General features: G+C 35.6%; 2 protein-coding genes and 1 long non-coding RNA gene across 6 annotated transcripts in view; 1 reads left to right on the forward strand and 2 right to left on the reverse strand.

Moving 5' to 3' along the window:
* LOC106072054 (uncharacterized) lies at positions 1–5679 on the reverse strand. 4 transcript variants are annotated; one of them, XR_008777333.1, is made up of 6 exons: positions 5543–5679; positions 3510–3648; positions 2224–2381; positions 901–1042; positions 206–724; positions 1–166 (listed from the first exon to the last, which is right to left on the reverse strand). XR_008777333.1 is itself a non-coding variant. In XM_056025362.1 (5 exons), the coding sequence occupies exons 1-5, from the start codon at positions 5610–5612 to the stop codon at positions 484–486; spliced, it is 741 nt and encodes a 246-aa protein (XP_055881337.1). In that variant the 5' UTR covers positions 5613–5679; the 3' UTR covers positions 1–483. The 4 variants fall into 4 exon arrangements, 2 of the variants coding, with proteins under 2 accessions (XP_055881337.1, XP_055881336.1); XR_008777334.1 differs by having other exon boundaries at positions 1–88; positions 167–724; XM_056025362.1 differs by having other exon boundaries at positions 1–724; positions 2233–2381.
* Positions 5567–15337, forward strand: LOC106072051 (uncharacterized). Its single transcript, XR_001218526.2, has 2 exons — positions 5567–5707; positions 14770–15337. It is a non-coding gene; the product is annotated as an uncharacterized LOC106072051 (long non-coding RNA).
* LOC106072049 (transmembrane protein 192-like) overlaps positions 10108–18899 on the reverse strand; it is a 21957-nt gene continuing 13165 nt past the window's right edge. Inside the window, exons 5-9 of the mRNA XM_056025360.1 lie at positions 17152–17307; positions 16031–16262; positions 14798–14929; positions 12780–12885; positions 10108–10554 (exon numbers count right to left, since the gene is read on the reverse strand). Coding sequence (XP_055881335.1) covers positions 10404–10554; positions 12780–12885; positions 14798–14929; positions 16031–16262; positions 17152–17307 — 777 coding nt within the window. The 3' untranslated portion in view covers positions 10108–10403. The remainder of the gene's footprint in view (positions 10555–12779; positions 12886–14797; positions 14930–16030; positions 16263–17151; positions 17308–18899) is intronic.

An 18899-nucleotide genomic window follows, 5' to 3' on the forward strand; every position in this document is an offset into this window, starting at 1 on the left:
TATGTGAGGTTCTCATTCATTTTATTCAAAACGTGAAAGCTTGAGCTTTTATAGACATTTGGTGAGTGGTAATATAGACCATGTAGACCTCTAACATTTGGTGAGTGTCAGTATAGACCATGTAGACCTCTAACATTTGGTGAGTGGTAGTATAGACCATGTAGACCTCTAACATATGGTGAGTGGTAGTATAGACCATGTAGACCTCTAGTATTAAAGGCAACAAGCCAATAAATGTGTTTTTTGTAAGGTAGAAACAAGATTGATACATTTCTTTTTTATCAGCATTGATCAACCTGACCTATACAATCTATAACTAGTGTCTTTGTATATAATGTTTAATTTAATGTCAGAATACATTCTTTCCAGGACTAATCCTGGTTCTTTTGTATTCCAGTCAGGCAGTTAATTATGATGTTGAAAATAATGTAACCACTCTTATCCTTGACCTGAGTTACTCTTAGGTCAAAGTGTTATTATGAATTAATTTTCAGCCTCACCACCTTCCACTATAACAGTCTCAAATATAATTGGTTCCAATGGGTCATCCAGTGGGTCCTGTCGTTTGGGAAAAAGTCTCTTTTCTGGGTTTTCTAGTGTTGGTACGGGGGCACAAGCTGGAGGCAGAAACTTGTGAAGTGCACTAACCATTGTATCCACAACTTGAATTGGGCAGGCATGAGCAAGTGGTCTCTCTAAGCAACTCACAATAGTTTCTGCAAAACTTTACAAAAATATGCATGTGTAATTTTTTGTATCATCGAATTAGTAGTATGCCATTTCCTAGCAACTTTTTGTTGACCTACTAAACTCCCCCTTCCCCTAAATTAAAATACTACTCAAACTATCCTCTAAACAACAACATCCATCAGTACCACTAAATGTGTCCAAGACACTTACTTGCAAGTGATATCATGTAGTTTTCTGTGGTGAACAATGCCAGCAGTTGTGATTTCTTTCCTGAAGTTTTGGGTCCTGACCAGAATACAATGAGATATTTTGGAACCAAACTTTGAGACACAGTCAAAATGATTTTTGAAAACTGAAAAAGTACATTTTCAATGAAGAATTAACAAAAGAATGGAGGCTAAAAAAGAATCAAGAAACAAAAAATTTGTCTGGACATCATTGAAGAATTAAAAGCTTTACTAGTTAACATAATTATTAGTTTTTTACGCTATAAATTTAAATAGAACTATATAGATTTAAATTTTGTCATTATTTAATATCAAGAAAAATATTTGATATTAATAATATTACTATCTTGATTTTAAAATAACTATTTAAAAACTTTTTTACGCTCTTTAGGCAATATGTAATTTAATAAACTGACCTACATTATTCCATAAGACAATGTCTTTACACAACAGTGTACTTTTATACACCAAATAATGTTTCCTAATGATAGCACTTAGTCATCTGTTGATTCTCACAATATCTTCAGTTAGTACTTAGACTTTAAATAAAATCAACTGCTTGTAGTCTCACTTCCTCAGTAGGTGACATTTACAAAGATGTCTCACTCCCCCAGTAAGTGACATTTACAAAGATGTCTCACTCCCCCAGTAAGTGACATTTACAAAGATGTCTCACTCCCCCAGTAAGTGACATTTACAAAGATGTCTCACTGTAGGTCTCTTTGGATCATTCCAACAGGAAATATCCCAAATCCCTCTATGTTTTACTTGAAAGGGAGAAAATCTTAGACTGGATTGGGTTCAATTTGAGTGGAAGCAGACTATAATAATTCACACATGCCTACACACACACTCACAGTGGTGAAAATCTGATTTTTTAAACATTCTTCTTGAGAATTAATTGAATTAGCATTCATTTTAAAGGCGCCATTGATAAAATATATCTTTAAGAAGTAAATGTTATTCAAATGAATTTTAGAATGAAATTGACGAAAGGCAGATTCACCACATGCTGTCTTGATACTGCTCAATGACTGTAAACACACTGAATAAAAACATTAGTTAATGACTAAGGGTTGTGAAAAACCCATGCAATGTCTCCACTGCTCACTGACTCAGGCTTGTGAAAAGTCAAAGACATGCAAGGATTGTTAAACGCATGCAATGCAACTGCTCAATGAATGAGGCCTGTGAAAATTCAAACCCATGCAAGGATTGTCAAACACATGCAAGGATTGTCAAACCCATGCAATGTCTCCACTGCTCAATGACTGAGGCCTGTGAAAGTCATCCTGACTTCCTTTACCTAACTTACGGTTTAGATCTTCACACAGTAGTTGTTGCCCTTGTTTCCACTCCTCGACACTAAACAACATATCTAACTCCTGTCTTTGGGTGACATTCTCAGAGCAGCGATTCAGTAGGTCTTTGAGACAATCAATGGTCTTCTGAAGGATACCTCGTCTGTAATATAAAAACAACTTTAGAACACAGAACGGTATAACTATTGCTCTCACACATCTTTTACATGGCCATAAGACCTTTATACGCATGGTCTTTAAACTTATTACCCGGTGTGACAAGAGGGACAATAAGGGTGGCTACCTTTATTTTTTTATTAGAGTTAGCCCCCTTTATTACTTGATTTAAGTCCCTGTCAATTGTTTACGATGGCCACTCTCTCTTGAGCCTTTCAACTGACCAGTGTATTTTGAATTAAATCTATATACTGTTTAACTCATACTTGTGTTGTACTATTGTTGTGTTACTCAAGAGGAGTGTGCCACTGTTGTGGGAAGAGTATTTCGATAATGAGCTAAGTAGATTTTATCAATTATTTGTTTGTACTAAATTGATTTATGTAAATGGTATAGGCATAGGTCTACTTAGTCTCTTATCCTCTTCTGTATGTTTTTTTTTTTTTGGAAAGACATATTTTGTTTAGATACGAGACAGTAGTGTGTCTCATGAATGACGTCATTTCATTGTTAATGTATGTATGATATTATTGTAAACTAATGTAAACCCTCGCTTTGGTTTTTGACATAAAATGTCTCATGAATGACGTCATTTCATTGTTAATGCATGTATGGTATTATTGTAAACCATCTTTTTGGTTTTGCGGCATAAGACATTATTGTGCCTCTATGATGGTGGTCCTTTCATTATATTGACCGGAAACTGTCTTGCTACTTTGCTTAGTGTCATTATGTCATTTTCTTTTGGTGAGCCTTTATTGCCATTTATATTTTTCATGATCTTTTCCTTTTGTTTGTAAATAAACTCCTTTTTTTTTTTGTTGCAACTGAAATCTCAGAATTATTATTTGTTTGTCTCGGTAGTATTATACATCTAGAGGCTATAGTTATTAGCCTAGATAATATAATTGGGACCACAAAGTACCACTGGACTAACTTGCCAGTACAGTACAGGTCACTGGTCTTATGACCTATCCTATTTCTAGGTCACACCCGGTACTTACATTTTAGAACATCTACTGTTCTACATGGGAGTAGTTTTAACTCAAGTTTCTAATGAATGACTGAATTCATAGTAATGTCATGAGTGAAATGTCACAGGCCAAGTACTTACTCGCATAGTTCCTCCAACTTGTTGACATCTGTTATTAAAGGGAGACCACCACCCGCCTGTGGGGCCACCTGGGCTTCCATAACACAAGTCTCAACTCTGTAGCGGTAATCTTCGGGGCATTTTCCTTTCTGACCTTCACCTTAACCGAAAATGGAATCTATTATCAGAATGCTTAGTTTGTTTAGTACATTTAATCTCAACCTTAGATCAACATTTTTAGCGGCCCCCGAAAGGGGAAAAGACGCTATTAGTTTTGTGCGAAATGTCTGTCCGTCCGTCCCGTTTAGATCTCGTAAACTAGAAAAGATATGGAAAATCCGACATCACAATATTTTAGACCATTCAAAGTTCTGATGCAACGGCTACTTTTTTTTTTCCTGAAAGCGAAAAATCTAATTTTTAAAATCAGTTATGCAAGCAGTTTTTTAAAGAGAAAAAGCTAATTAGTATGCATTTTAAGTTAAACCTAATTTAGAACGAATAGTAATCTTATAAACTTTATTTTCTTGAAAATTTTTTTTTTATGTAATTCTTTAGAGAATTCTAATATAAGTTTAAGCATTTTCAAAATAATTACATTATGTAAAGACCAGGAGAGGCTCGGTAAAGCGCCTAGCTTCCGAACCGAGGGTCCCGGGTGCGAATCCTGGTGAAGACTGGGATTTTCAACTTCGGAATCCTTGGGCGCCTCTGAGTCTACCCAGCTCTAATGGGTACCTGACATTAGTTGGGGAAAAGTAAAGGCGGTTGGTCGTTGTGCTAGCTACATGACACCCTCGTTAACCGTAGGCCACAAAAACAGATGAACTTTACATCATCTGCCCTATAGACCACAAGGTCTGAAAGGGGAACTAGTTAGGCCAGGTTCACATCTAACTTTGCATTAACTTGCACCTATCCTTTGATCTGCTGGACCGTTGGGGCACTACACAAGATCTGTCAACCTTTTTTCTCCATTCTTATCTCTCATTTGTCTTTGATATAATTTCATTTGGATGTTCTTTCTGAAAATATTGAAGCCTGCCTGGGTGGACCAATTCGGGGGCCGATTTTAAGTTTGTGTTTCCACACAAACTGTCTTTGTTACCTTGTTATTTAATAATGTCACAGTACTTGTAAATGATTATATAGGAACGAACAAGAATGACAAGAGATCCAGGCCCATCTTGTTAAGACTATATCTATCAAGAACAATCACACAAAGACATCAATAATAAAACTAAAAGTGATTTTTCATCTAACTGGGCTGCTAATTAACCTAATAAAAGGATGCTACTAATATTAATATAGAGAGAAAAAATAGACAAAATAAACAATGAAAACAAAAAAAAAACTAGATAGAATAAACAATGAAACAAAATAAGAACTTGATATATTACAGATTAAACAAAAGAAAGAGCAAAGTAGAATTAAAATGAAAGGAAGCAACTAAACAGTGAAGAAAAAATGTCTAAGAGAATAAACAAAATATAGGCCTCTATAACTTCACGAAAGATACATTTTCGCAAAACATGTACGGCAATAAACAACGAGTTCTACAACGCACTAGCATCAATTTGTGTTTTTGTAATCAAAAAAAAAAAAAGCATAAGAACATAAGCAATGAACGATTTTCCGGACAGTAACAAGAACAATAATAGGCATACAAAAGTTTACAGTAGCAATATACATACACGAAAACAAAAAATGAACCATTTAGAAATGTGCTTGTACTGGTATTTTTGCATTGTACTTACAGAGAACCAGATCTATTATCCACAAAGAAAATGTTAATAATGCCTAAGATCTTTTTCACTAAAGCTGCTAGAGGTTTTCAAACGATGTCTAGATACAATCAATCCCACTCAACTTTTCCCCCTCACCACTTGTAGGCCTATGTGTCTTTTTTTTCTTCTATTCTTTTTAGAACTAACGTGTAAATCTAGTTGTTTATTATTTTAAAACGTATTCCGTGTATTTATATGTTAAAAGTCCTGGCCTAACAACTATTGTGAATGATTTCGAACTCTATTCAAGCTCATCTCAAGACTCACCTTTAGTTAGATCCACTAGGAAAAGACACAATACAACCAGTACTGCTACTTCACTAGAACACTTCGCCATTTTACCTTGTTTCTGAAAGAACTCTGTGTAAGATCTAACTGAAGACGATGCCAAAAACTAGCACCACCCTCTCCGCTTCTCTTGCTCTGCATCAGGTAGGTACAGCATTCCAGGCCATGGGAATTTTTTTTTGTTTGTTTGGCTTAGAGGTCACGCTGTATCGTCACTATGTCCAGTGCTGATGGTACGTGCTCACTCTGTAGGGCCTGCTAGGTGTGGGCTGTCAAATGTGCTAAGTAATTTGTAGCGAGTACGCCGAGTAGCTCTTGAAGAATTAAACCGACTCATTGAATATGACTACAGTGTATGTGTTCAATATTTCGTGTGTTAGCCTAGAGGGAAATAAAAAAGAATAGGATCACACACAAACTCAGATTGTTTAATGGACTATAAGCTACTTTTGTGGAGAAACATTACATATTTGGCTAAAAATATATTTTTCTTGAAAATCTACCTCTTTCCCTGCCACATCAGAGTAGCCTATTATGCATGCTAGCTTCCTCCATCCCTGTTAACTGACTTTGTCTAGACTCGCCTCTCTTCCAGTCTATCTACTAAGCCCGTCCAGCCTTTCATTGTCTTTCTATTCATTTTTTAAAAACTTTTCATAAGATCATAGAATTAAGTGCTGTGCATCTTGTGAAATAGCCTCATTGAACAGCGCTCTGCCAACAGGTAGCCTATGCCCGATGATATAAGCTGCAGCGAATTCATAACAACGCTGCACGATTCTAATTCTACTACTGCTGTCTTGCGTACACTCCTTTGACTTTTTGTGAATGCAAGAATCGACTACTAGGTGACCACATTTTGTCATCAGTGCATCGACAATAAAGAAATTCCCTTGTACCGTAGTGAACTGATCACTCCATATATTCCTCAGAGAGCCCTGCGCTCCATGGACTCAATACTTCTAGTTGTGCCCTCAAACGTTGGTCTCAGACCAACAACATGCTTCATTACATTCAAGAATAACATTTAGCCCTAACTCCATTAAACAATACCAGAAACTTCTTCCACTATACATGACTGATCTCCCTTTTCATCTGTCCAATGGCGATATTATAGTCTCTCTAGTTTGTTTTGAAAATGCACGCTCAAGTCGTTCAACTGTTGATCTTGTTCCCCCTTCCCCTTGCAAAATTTATGTAATACACTATCTATATATATAATTCTCTTCTTCCCTCAACAGGTCAAACAAGAAGTAAAGGAAAGATTACTCTCTTATTTCTGCGTATAGTCCACGAGAAAACACAAGAGTAGTGTTCACATTACGGGTGACTGGCTGCGCGCTTAAATTGACTGTTGTTTAAATTTATCAAACCATGCCTGATCCCATTCCCCTTTGTCCATCGGGAGGTTTGGACTAGAAACTAATCTAAGTAATCTACTAAATAGCAGGGCCGAATCATTGTGGGGCCCTATGCGAAACGGAGTTCGCGGGGCCAAGTTTGGGTGGGGAAGCGGATAATAAGTGAAATTTAAGAGTTTGTATTAGAAAATAAATTCGTCTATGCATTTTATTTATTCTTTACTACGTACATAATTACTTTACGAGCCTTGCGTGTAGCAAAGTCATACAGTATATCATAATAATTCTGTTTCCTACATAGATCACGCTCAACAGCAAGAATTACCAAATGTTTCAATCTATCTCTGAGAATTGTTGACCTCAAGTAATTCTTCATTAGTTTGAGGCGCGAGAAGCATCTTTCACCAGATTACACAATTACCGTTGATGCATAATGTCGCGCTTAAGATTGGCGTTTTCCATATTGAATGACACCCAAAATGACAATTTTTGTGTATATATTTCCGTATAATTTAAGAACTTTTTCGTATATTTTGCGATTTCGGGAAATTTCCAGGAGCTCCTGGTAAATCGCCAGAAGGGCGTGAGAAATCTGTTTTGAGTTATAAAATGGTTTAATTAATTAATTTATGCACCTTGAATTAGCGCGGGTCCTATGAAAGCGCGGGTCCTATAAAAGTGCTACTGGTAAATCGACAGGAGGGCGCGGGAAATCTCTTTTAATTTATAAAATGGTTTAACTTAATAATTTCTACACCTTGAATTAGAGCGGGCCCTATGAAAGTGCGAAATAGCAAAATAGCGGCGTATGCTACGCCGCCGGTCGACTAGTTCTCTTTAAATGACTTCAATAGGGGCAGTCTCTTGTCACCTTGCTTCAGGTCTCTTTTATTCTCTTTAAATGACTTCAATAGGGGCAGTCTCTTGTCACCTTGCTTCAGGTCTCTTTTATTCTCTTTAAATGACTTCAATAGGGGCAGTCTCTTGTCACCTTGCTTCAGGTCTCTTTTATTCTCTTTAAAAACTTCAATAGGGGCAGTCTCTTGTCACCTTGCTCCAGGTCTCTTTTATTCTCTTTAAATGACTTAGGGGCAGTCTCATGTCACCTTGCTCCAGGTCTCTTTTATTCTCTTTAAATGACTTAGGGGCAGTCTCATGTCACCTTGCTTTAGGCCTTTTTTTTTGTCATTCATAAATACCCAAGAAAACTTTCTAAATCTGCAGTCCACTCACGTGACCTCAGACCCGAAAGTGTAAGGATATGGAGGGAAAGATAACTTAACAAATTGCGTGACTAGAACCCAGAATTATATCAACCATCCAGGAACCGTCAGAAAGAGAAGGGGGCGAAGTGGCTGCTCTATTTCTGACATCTGGTACAGTGGCGTAGTTAGGGTGGGGGAGAATTTGAAAATCCTCCCTCCATATCTTACACTTTCGGGTCTGACGTCAATTGAGGGGGGGGGGGGGGGTCCCAAAATGAGTTGTTTTTTTTGGGGGGGGGGGGTTACATTAAAAATTAAATATTACGCAAAATGCAGGGGCACCCAAAGAGGTCAAGCTCCCCCTGGCCCCCAAACGGTGGAAAATTCCTAGCTACGCCCCTGCTCTTGTAGAGTCTCACAAGCCAATCCGACTACAGGATTAGATTCAACCCTTAACGGACTACCGGTACATCTCACGTGATTTAAGAGCCTCAATCTTATACCCAAGGATGGATCCATGAGTGCGGAATATCCCATATTTTATTATTCCGAGTATTCGGCTCAAGAATTCTACTAGTCCTTTGCTTTGCTCCTCCAACACGACCACTTCAACGTGAACGACTTTCTCTCTTGAGCTCATTGGAGCCGATGAGGATTTTGTTTTTCTTCTCTCAGTAAACGTTTGGATGGCTGCACGGTCGTGTGTGCACTGGACTGTTTTTACAGTCAGGGTTCCATCCCTTCCCACCACACTACGGGAGGTTTGGGCTAGGACGTGATAAATCCAAAGGGACATCCGTAACATGTACAACAAACAACAGTCAACACACCCTTCCACGATTTAGATAATGCACGAACACGTTTCTTTAGCCCAGCATTTGTAGGCCTAATCCTTTAGGTCTTACATTGCCACCACTTACACACTCGGTCTCCTATAATAGTACATCTGTAATTGAGACTGTAATGGATCCTTAGTATGAGATGCCTTATTTTTTCTTCAATTTATCCGATAGATCCATAAAGTCAGTCTGAAGAAATCTTTTCGCTGGTTCCTCGCTTCTAGATTTGTATCACTTCAACTCTAGGGGGGCGTGGTGGTAAAACGCTTGGCTTTCGAATCGAATCTCGTTGAAAGCTGATTTTTTAAATGAATGTTTTTTATGACGTCTCTTTAGACAACTCTAATGGATTCCTTACATCAGTGACATAACCGTTGACCAAAGAAACGTTTACATTATCTGGCCTATACATCGCAAGGTCCAAACCTTTACATCATCTGGCCTATACATCGCAAGGTCCAAACCTTTATATTATCTGGCCTATACATTGCAAAGTCCAAACCTTTACATTATCTGGCCTATACATCGCAAGGTCCAAACCTTGATATTATCTGGCCTATACATCGCAAGGTCCAAACCTTTACATTATCTGGCCTATACATCGCAAGGTCTAAACCTTTACATTATCTGGCCTATACATCACAAGGTCCAAACCTTTACATTATCTGGCCTATACATTGGAAGGTCCAAACCTTTACATCATCTGGCCTATACATTGCAAGGTCCAAACCTTTACATTATCTGGCCTATACATTGCAAAGTCCAAACCTTTACATCATCTGGCCTATACATCATAAGGTCCTTTACTTTTTGTTTCCTGACGTCCCTCACACACGCCATAGCAGCCAATAAGAATACAATACTTTGACCTTTCTCCCATCTTCCCTCACTGATGATGGGGAGTGGGCAGGGTTTGAACTCGGGACCATCGATAAGACTGAATGACAGGCGATCGCGCAAACCGCACGACCAGGCAGCCATCCAAGGATAGATCCATGCTAACCAGAAACCTAAAACCTTTACATAAGATTGCATTGATTAATTGCATTGGTTCCCACTTTAATCAATGGTTTACAGCTATTGTTAGAAACCTATTACATAACATGAAATCTGATGTGAACAGACTTTACACATCTGAATCATTTTTTTAACAAATACTTATTTTATTAAACATGATGAAACAAAATACATTTAAAACAAACAAGTCAAACATTATTTACAGTCATTAGAAAATGTCACAGGTGAACAAATGAAAAGGTTTCACAATTCAATCCCTCTATCAACACTGTTACTTGACTCATATCATCTTGATTGAAAATAACTGTTCATGATGAATGTGTACAAGTAAAAAGACAGTTTTTAATGGAAGTTCTAGTGGAGATGAAATTTGTGTTAAAAATTAAATATTTTTGTTGTCCATATAGTTCCAAGGCTATCACTTCTTTCTTTCTGATCTAGAGTTCCTCAGTATTTTTAAGTCCTCTTGTAGAACTAAATTTCTTTTGGCTAATGTTTCAGAATGTTGACGTAAGTAACGAATCATATCAGCCTGTTTCTCTAGGACTTGATCTATGTAGTTTTCATTTCTAGCAAAGAAAAAAATAAACAACCTGGTGAAAAATTCTGGTATAGAATGTCAATAAAATAAAATTTTAGCATTTGTCATTTAATTATGACTAAGCTAGAAATCATGTTGGTTTTGAATCAGTCCTCTTCAATTATATAAATTACTTTCATATCCAACATAGAATGTAAACATTCATTTGTGTTTAATATATGTATGTAACATAGAATGTAATAAGAAAAATTAGAAGAAATCCTTTTTTTTTAAAAACAAATCTAATGTTAAGCGTAATTGTATCAAATAGTTTGGATCAGTCATGTAATTAAATTTGTAATAGATCTAGACTAACAATAATAAATCTGTGCCACTAGAATATTTTTACAAATTGTTTTGTTTAGCCCAATGTCATGCTTTTTAGCTTTCTCAAATGCTATGATCTTATCATTTGTCTGGACCAAGAGAAAAAGAAGGGAGTATCTGTGTAAAGGTTACTGTGATTGCTTTTTAAATGTATTTTATTTTTAAAAACGTTGTACAATTTGAATTTAACTCATGGTTAAAACCTTATCACTAACCACTGCCAGTAAAGTGCTTATGAAAAAAAATTTCATAGCTATCTATTGTTAGTTTCAAACTTTTAAGTGACGACCTAATTCTTTACACAAAGTATAAAGGGGACAAATTAAACTTATACTGCCACATCTTGTCAAGTACAATTTATTTCCCTTGTTTAATATCAAATTAAATAATAACTTACCAAAAATTAATTAAATAATTGGTTAATTTTTGTACTGATTCTGGTTTTGTCAGGTACAAGAAATAATTGTACAAATTTTCAACTTGTCAGAGATTGAGTATTGTTGAAATAACATGTACTAAATAATGTACCAGACAGACAGAGTGAGCTGAGATAAGCTTTGTAAAATAACTAAACAAAGTATCTCTTATTCACTGGGTGAATTCTTCTAACAACAAACACACACATAAAACTTATTATACACAAGTCAATAAGAATTTAAACTTGGTAAATTATGACATCCCAAAGTTGACTCAGTTCTAACATCTGATAGGGAAAGTCAAGTTAGTTGGTCATTTTAATAAAAAGATAACAAGTAACATAGATAAACTTGACATAGCCCTAGACTGCACTAGATGGAGAGAGACAAAGACCAAGAAAGCTATGAACAATGAAAAAACATTAGCCTCAGCTCTGAAAGAAAAGCGTGCCATCTAAAAAAAATGGCCGGCTCCTCTACCACCAAGGGAAAGGCACCTTAACCTGCAATATATGTGAACAGGAGTGTCTTTCCAAAAAAAGGGCTCTACAGTCACATGAAAAAGTGTTCGAGATGAACCATAGTCATGCAACTGAAAGAGGCCAACAGATCATCTGCTGCAGGGAACTAATTGATTCCTTTACTAGAAATATGGAGTTGTAGTGGCTGAGTGGTAAAGTGCTTGGCTTCTGAATCTGGGTCCTGGGTTCAAATCTAGGTGAAGACTTGGATTTTGAATTTCAAATCTAATGGGTACCAGACATTTGGTTGGTCGTTGTGCAGGCAACATGACACCCTTGTTAGCTGTGGGCAACAGAAACAGATGACCTTTATGGCATCTCCCCTATAGATTGCAAGGTCTGATAGGGGAACTTTACTTTACTTTACCAGAAATATAAAGCCTAAATGTAAATATTGGTATTAGTAGTGAATAACAAAAGTTAGAAATGTGTTAATTTGTTAGCTCAATGGAGGGTAAAATAATTCTAGTAGAGTTTAGCTCAAGTTTAGTCTAAAGACATAAACAATACACATTAAACATTAGTACAAAAAAAATGAAATAAATGGGAAAAAGTAACTGAAGCTTTTGAAAAAAATTTGTATCTTTAAAAAATAAATATTTTTTTTTTTAAGACTCTAAAATAAAGTAACAGATTTCTTGGATATTTACAACAAATAATTTTTTGTTTGAACTACAAAGCATATTAACATTTCCAAAGAATTGATTAAAGAAACATGGACTGGAAGAACTGGAGACATCTCTGAGCATTTGGAGAGTCACTTACAGACCTGATAACACAGTCTTAAAATTGCCCATGCACTGGCTATAATGATTATCTGTCAACTGGTTGGTGTTGCACCATCCCTGAATCTAGTGGTAACATTACATAAATACAAAAGAATTCTGTAGCTCTAGTTATAATAGGGTTAAGCTTTGTGTGTGTTATAGTCTGCAATTTTTAAAACTCACTTATATCCAAGTTCTGAATAACATTGTGAGTTTACAAAGCTGGTCATGATTTCTTCTTGAGTGACATCTGGTGGAGCCTTGCTATGATTGAATATGACAGTGTACACTGTGAATGGAAACAAAATGGGTTATAATAATTTTTGGTGATCAAAAAGTTTTTGTCTGATAACTAAATTTGGATTAATATTTTTGAATTCAAAATAAATATGGAATCATATCTTTTCTAAAAGAAAATTACGCTAATTCACAGCAGTAAAATATGTGTGCATGTGTTTCAAGGGGTAGAGAGTTATAAAACAGGTGACTTCAATTCAAATTAAAAGTCTATATCAGAGAACATCCAGAGGGAGAGAGAGAAAAGGAGAGAGAGATGGAGAGAGTGGGCTGTTAAAATTCAGTGTAACAGATACTAGAATCACAGGCTAAAAAGTATGTTAGGGGGATGTTATGTACTAAATAAATAATATAGGCCAACAACCTGGGAACATATCAATGGAGTAAACAGTGTGCAATGATAGTAGCGTGGGAAGTGTGGTCAAGAGGCCAAGTGCGCTTGAACTTGGCTTGGCTACCTAGAATGGGGCTCGAGGTTCAACACCAGACTCGGGCACAGTGGTGTTTACTGAGCGCCTAAAAGCAGCACGGAAAACCAACTCCTCGACCCCCCCCCCCCCCCCCCACTGGTCCACAAATGAGATTGGACTAAAAGCGCTCTGAGCATGCTATAAGCATGAAAGTAGCGCTATATAAAAAAAAGCCAAAAGCCAAAGCCATAGTAATTGTATATTTTGCACAATCATGAACTGTATTTTTCCAAAACTTTTATCAACTCACTTTGTCTGTCTGTCTGGTAAAAAGTTTGTACACCCAATCTCAAATCAAGCTGAAATTTTGCACAATTATTCCTTCACCTGACAACACAAGAATTAATCCAAAAAATTAACCAATTAGTTAATTAACTATTGAAAATTACTTATTTTGTTTGGATCTCAATTGGAAAAAATATTTCTAATCGCACAAGATCTATTGTTGTTGGTCTAGATCTATTACAAACTTAATTACATGACTGATCCAAACTAATTGATACAACTACACTTTGTATAAGCTTTGTTTTTCAAAAAAAGTATTTATTATGTTTTTCTTGTTAGTGTTTTTGCCTGTATACGATTTTTGCCCCTCTGTTGTCTGACATTCTTTCAAGGTGACCTGCCCAACGTAGTCTGTTCAAAAAAACCAAAAGGCAGGCGACCCAAAGGCAGACCCCGAATGCGATGGATAGATGACGTGGAAGCAGATCTGAAGCAGCTTGGGGTTAGGGCGTGGAGACGAAAGGCCCAGGAGAGATCTGAATGGAAGGATGTGTTAAAGCAGGCCAGAGCCCTCCATGGGCTGTATCGCCACTGGGATGGGATGATGTTAGTGTTTTAGGTTCTGACCAGGAGAGAGAACAACAAAGAGAAGAAAGAATAAAGTTATCTCTAACAAATACTTAAGACCAGCACTACTCCCATCATTAAACTAAGGCATCTTATTTGAAAAAGTATCTAACAGAAGACAACTGGTTTAGTTGATCGTGTGTCAAACTATTGCATTTGTAGGCAAATTGTTTTGTTAGACGCCCTCGCGCTGTGCCGTGTGCAGATAAGTCTAAATGGGAGGTAACACTGGAATAACCCAAATGAAAGGTCAACAGGGTAGTCCACACACTGATCAAGGACATGGAACACTTGAATACTTAGTGAAGGGAACCATCAAATGTTATATTCTCTCAATATTCACTTCAGAAACAAAAGATCTCTAACGCTGCCAAAGGTCTTCTATTTACTTTTCACAACACTGTCTAAATCCTAGTCTTGTTTTTAATAGTCACGTCACAGTCTGTAAGCAAAACTTTCCCAAATGACTTGACGCACCAAATTTCTTATCATGCTATAATAGTTGTTAGATGATTCTAATTAAGTATTTCTATATTTCTTCTCTTCTCCTCTAGAATTAACATCATCAAAAGTTTAACATACCAAAGTAAATAATAAGAAAAATAAAGGCAATGCCACTTTCAACTGCAACTAATATCTGTAGATATGTTGGATCATCTTTGAAATGGAAGTGACGATCAAGTCCATTGAACAGTACAACCACAACTGCATTAGCTACAAGTACAAAAAAAAAATTTTGATGAAAATTTAAGAGGTATTTTACAAAATTGTATTATTTCTGACCAATTAAGAAGTATTTTGTAATGTGGGTTTAGAAATGTAAAGTTGAAATACAAAAATGACTGCAAGCAAGAATCCTGACCATCAGCAGCACTGTGTTGTACAGGAGCTAATATTGCATAGCTAAATAGAGCTCAAACAAACAAAATGTAGTTATTTACCTGTACTCAGGTATCAAGAGTTTAGAAGGAAAACAAAATGATAGATGAAGTTTTCATTTGATACAATTCAAAGGATGTGAGATCATTGTTTTTCAAATATTTGTTGGCTTTAATTTGTATAGGTCAATTTATTACCAGTACCACAAAAATTGTTTAAAATGTTTTTCAAGCCATGGTTTGATTTTTTTGTTTTATCAATATAGAGAACATGCATTCTTTTATAAATTGTATAAATGTTTCATTGAAACACCCATCTGGGTCAGGATTTCACATTTGACCATCACAAAGAAATACTATGATCACAAAAATGGACTCTAGATCTCTTTTTTTTCCTTTGGCAATTAAATCATTGAATAAAATCAAACTTTCTGAATAAAACTTGACATGTAATGTTTAATAGAAACAGTGGTATGAAAATATATTTTTGTGTACTATCTTATAATTTGTTTGCTCTTATACAGGATTATGTGTAATGCACATTGTTTGACACATTTCCTTTTGGATAATAAAGATTATTATTTTTATCCGCGGCTAGACTTTCAATCTACTTTACTTAGCTATTAGTTGTACCCATTAATTTAGGCAATCTGCTGCTTACTTAAATACAAATCAATAAAGAAATATGGTTCTGTACATGTGTTTTTTCCACATTTTTCTTACTGTGATGTCAGATTTTTCTAACAGACCCAGGGAGGTAATCCAACCTTTCCTGTTGGCTTAATTATTAACTCTCACACAAATTTGAAATCCTCTACCATAAACAAAATGAACTTAATTTATATTGCAAATAACTACAGGCTTTCAACATACAATATACAAATTTAATCTACTATGTGTCTTTGAAGACAAATAAAAATAAATGTTTTACTCTTACCACAAGAATTGATCATAAAAGGTAGTCTACGAATATTTTTAGTCTTCCTATAGAACTGTAAATATCCATTTAGTCTGCTCTGATTGTGTTTGGCAAGTAAATATCTGTCCAGTCCCAAGAGAAGAAACCAGATTCCCCCATGAATGTACATAACCAAAGAGATGTCATCTTCAGCACATTTACTGTTAGTGCAGAAGTAAGGAACAAGGAAAGCTGATGCACACAAACAGAGCTGAAATAAAAGTTAGTCACATTGCAACATCAGTCTTCTTCATCTATTGGGGGCTTGCAGTTTTTCAAGTGCTTTAACATATTTGCATAATGCCAGTACATTTAGTACTTACATACAAAATGATAACATATCATGTGCTGCCGTCTCTACATATAATATGGTACTTACATACAGAGTGATAACATATCAGGTAATATCTCTACATATGGTGCTTACATACAGAATGATAACATATCATGTAATGCCTCTATATATGGTGCTTACATACAGAATGGTATAAAAGTAGTTTTTCGTGGATTTCTTGATCCATAATAAAATGAACATATATATGCCAATAAGAAATGCTTCATCACCAGGCATGGATGAGTCGTCCACTTGTAATAAAGAAATAAGTCGTTTGGAAAAGAAGCTTTCAATGTCGCAACTCATTTCATCAATAGGTCTTTTAATTGTTTTGTTGCTTAGAGGAATGCTTTGATATCAGATGTAGGTTTGAGTACAAAATAACTTTTAAAACTTTTTCAAAAGCTGGCAAAATCTTTTTTTTTTTCACCTATAGTGGGATGTATTCCAATTTCACACTAAGTAAAAGATATTGAATAAATAAAGTATAGCTTTTATAGAGTGCTACTTTCATGCTTATAGCATGCTCAGAGCGCTATGGTCCAATCTCATCTGTGGACCAGTGCAGGGGAGGGGGTATCTAAGAGAAGATTTTTCTGTGCTGCCTTTAGGCATTCAGTAAACACAACTCTGCTCGATTCAGGTGTCGAACCTCGAGCCCCCTTCATAGGTAGCCAAGCCAAGTTCAAGCGTTCTAAGCCTCTCGACCACACATCCCAGAATTTTAAGACACTTGCAAACCATAACCTCTAAATATGCTACTTACATAGAGAATGATGTTCAAGACAATAGCCCAAGTTGTTCTAATAGGTTTGTATAAAACATGTGGGCTGGAGACAAGCTCAATGTGGTCCACTATAAGATCATCATCTGAGTTGGTAGACAAATTAGGCAAATGATCTTCAGAAAATCCAAAAAAACCCTGTTGGAAATCAGAATATTTTAAAGTAAAACCTTTTTACTAAAGTTACAACTTGCGAATAGATACTATTTTATTGGATCTGTAAATATTTTAATTTTGGTGGCTAATTGACTAAACTCAGAAGAAGCTGCTGAGTGAAAATCAAAGCAAAATCTGTATGAAAATGGAAGTTACTCTAAAATATTTAGGATTATACAAAAAAGCATTGGTCCTTGGAAAAAAGATTATAAAATGTAGTTGAATACAATGCAAGCTACAAAGAACAAAAAAACACAGGAATATGAAATAACACAAAAAGAAAATGTTACAAAAATAAGAATGTAATCTGAGTTAATCTTGTATTTAAAAAATGCCACCTTAAAAATCTAATCCAGTATTTTTCAAACTGCAGGGCGTATAGTTATAAATCCATATTTAATATTAATTTAGTAAAAATTACATTATTACCAATATTTTAGAAATTTAAATAATTTAATTAGTTCATCTTCTAAGAAGCACTTTTTAGAATGTTTATCAAGTGAGTTTCAATGTGTCTCTGAAGACAAGGTCAAAATTCTTAATTTAAAAGATGCCAATGAAGTCAAAGACAGTGAAACTGATAACTTTATATGAAATGGCATCATAATAAAAGATATCTGGCGCTCCAAAGCATTGTTTTTAAAGAACAAGATCTCAATCTTTAACACAAATGTTAAGTCAGTCCTTCTATACGGTTCTGAGACATGGAGAGTCAAAAAACCAAATATGGAAAAACTCCTGCCTGTTATTGGGAATTATGTGGCCAGAATAGATATATACTGTCAACCCAAGAAATTAAAAAGGGAAAATGGTACTGGACAGGAAATACCCTGGGAAAACCAAATACCAATGTTACAAGCCACTTGGAATACAAAAAGAAAGAGGAAATTGGGCAGGCCCAAACAAACCTGAAAGAGGTTGGTCATCAGCAAAGCTAAGAATGCTGGAATGACATGGGAGCAGATGAAAAAATCTGCTCAGAACCAAGTTCAGTGAAGAGGTGTTTGGAGTTTCACAGGAATAAGAGACACTACTACTTCAGCTGGGAAAGAATTTGTGCTAACACAATGCACTCCAGAAGCTTTGAATGGAAGGGAAGACTAGAAACCTGTTGATTTTACACTCTAGGTCAAGTTTTGATTTTATGAGTAGAGGCCTGACAATTGGAGGCTTCCATGTAGAAGGACTGACATAACTTTTGTGTTAAAGTAAGTCAATCAAGTCATGTGATCTCATTCCAACTTTCTTCCTAGAGCTAGTGTCAACAATTATAAACTCTTCACATTGTACCACAACAATTCAATTTCTACCTATATTAAGAGCTTACAAACACAAACATATATTACAGGACTATTTAGAAATCTTCACTGATTTTCTAGCAAAACTACAATTATACTAACACTGAAAAACTTGTAAAATTTGACAAAATCCTATTCACTGCTGATATTTTCTTCAAAAACTAATCTTTTACAACTATTCACTATTAATAGTAACAAACACAGGAGGCTTTTTAGTATTGGAGATGACCGTTTGCCATACTTTTAACACATTTATGCAAAAGGTTTTAGATTTTT

Source organism: Biomphalaria glabrata, chromosome 4 (assembly GCF_947242115.1).
Source record: "Biomphalaria glabrata chromosome 4, xgBioGlab47.1, whole genome shotgun sequence".
NCBI lineage: Eukaryota > Metazoa > Mollusca > Gastropoda > Planorbidae > Biomphalaria > Biomphalaria glabrata.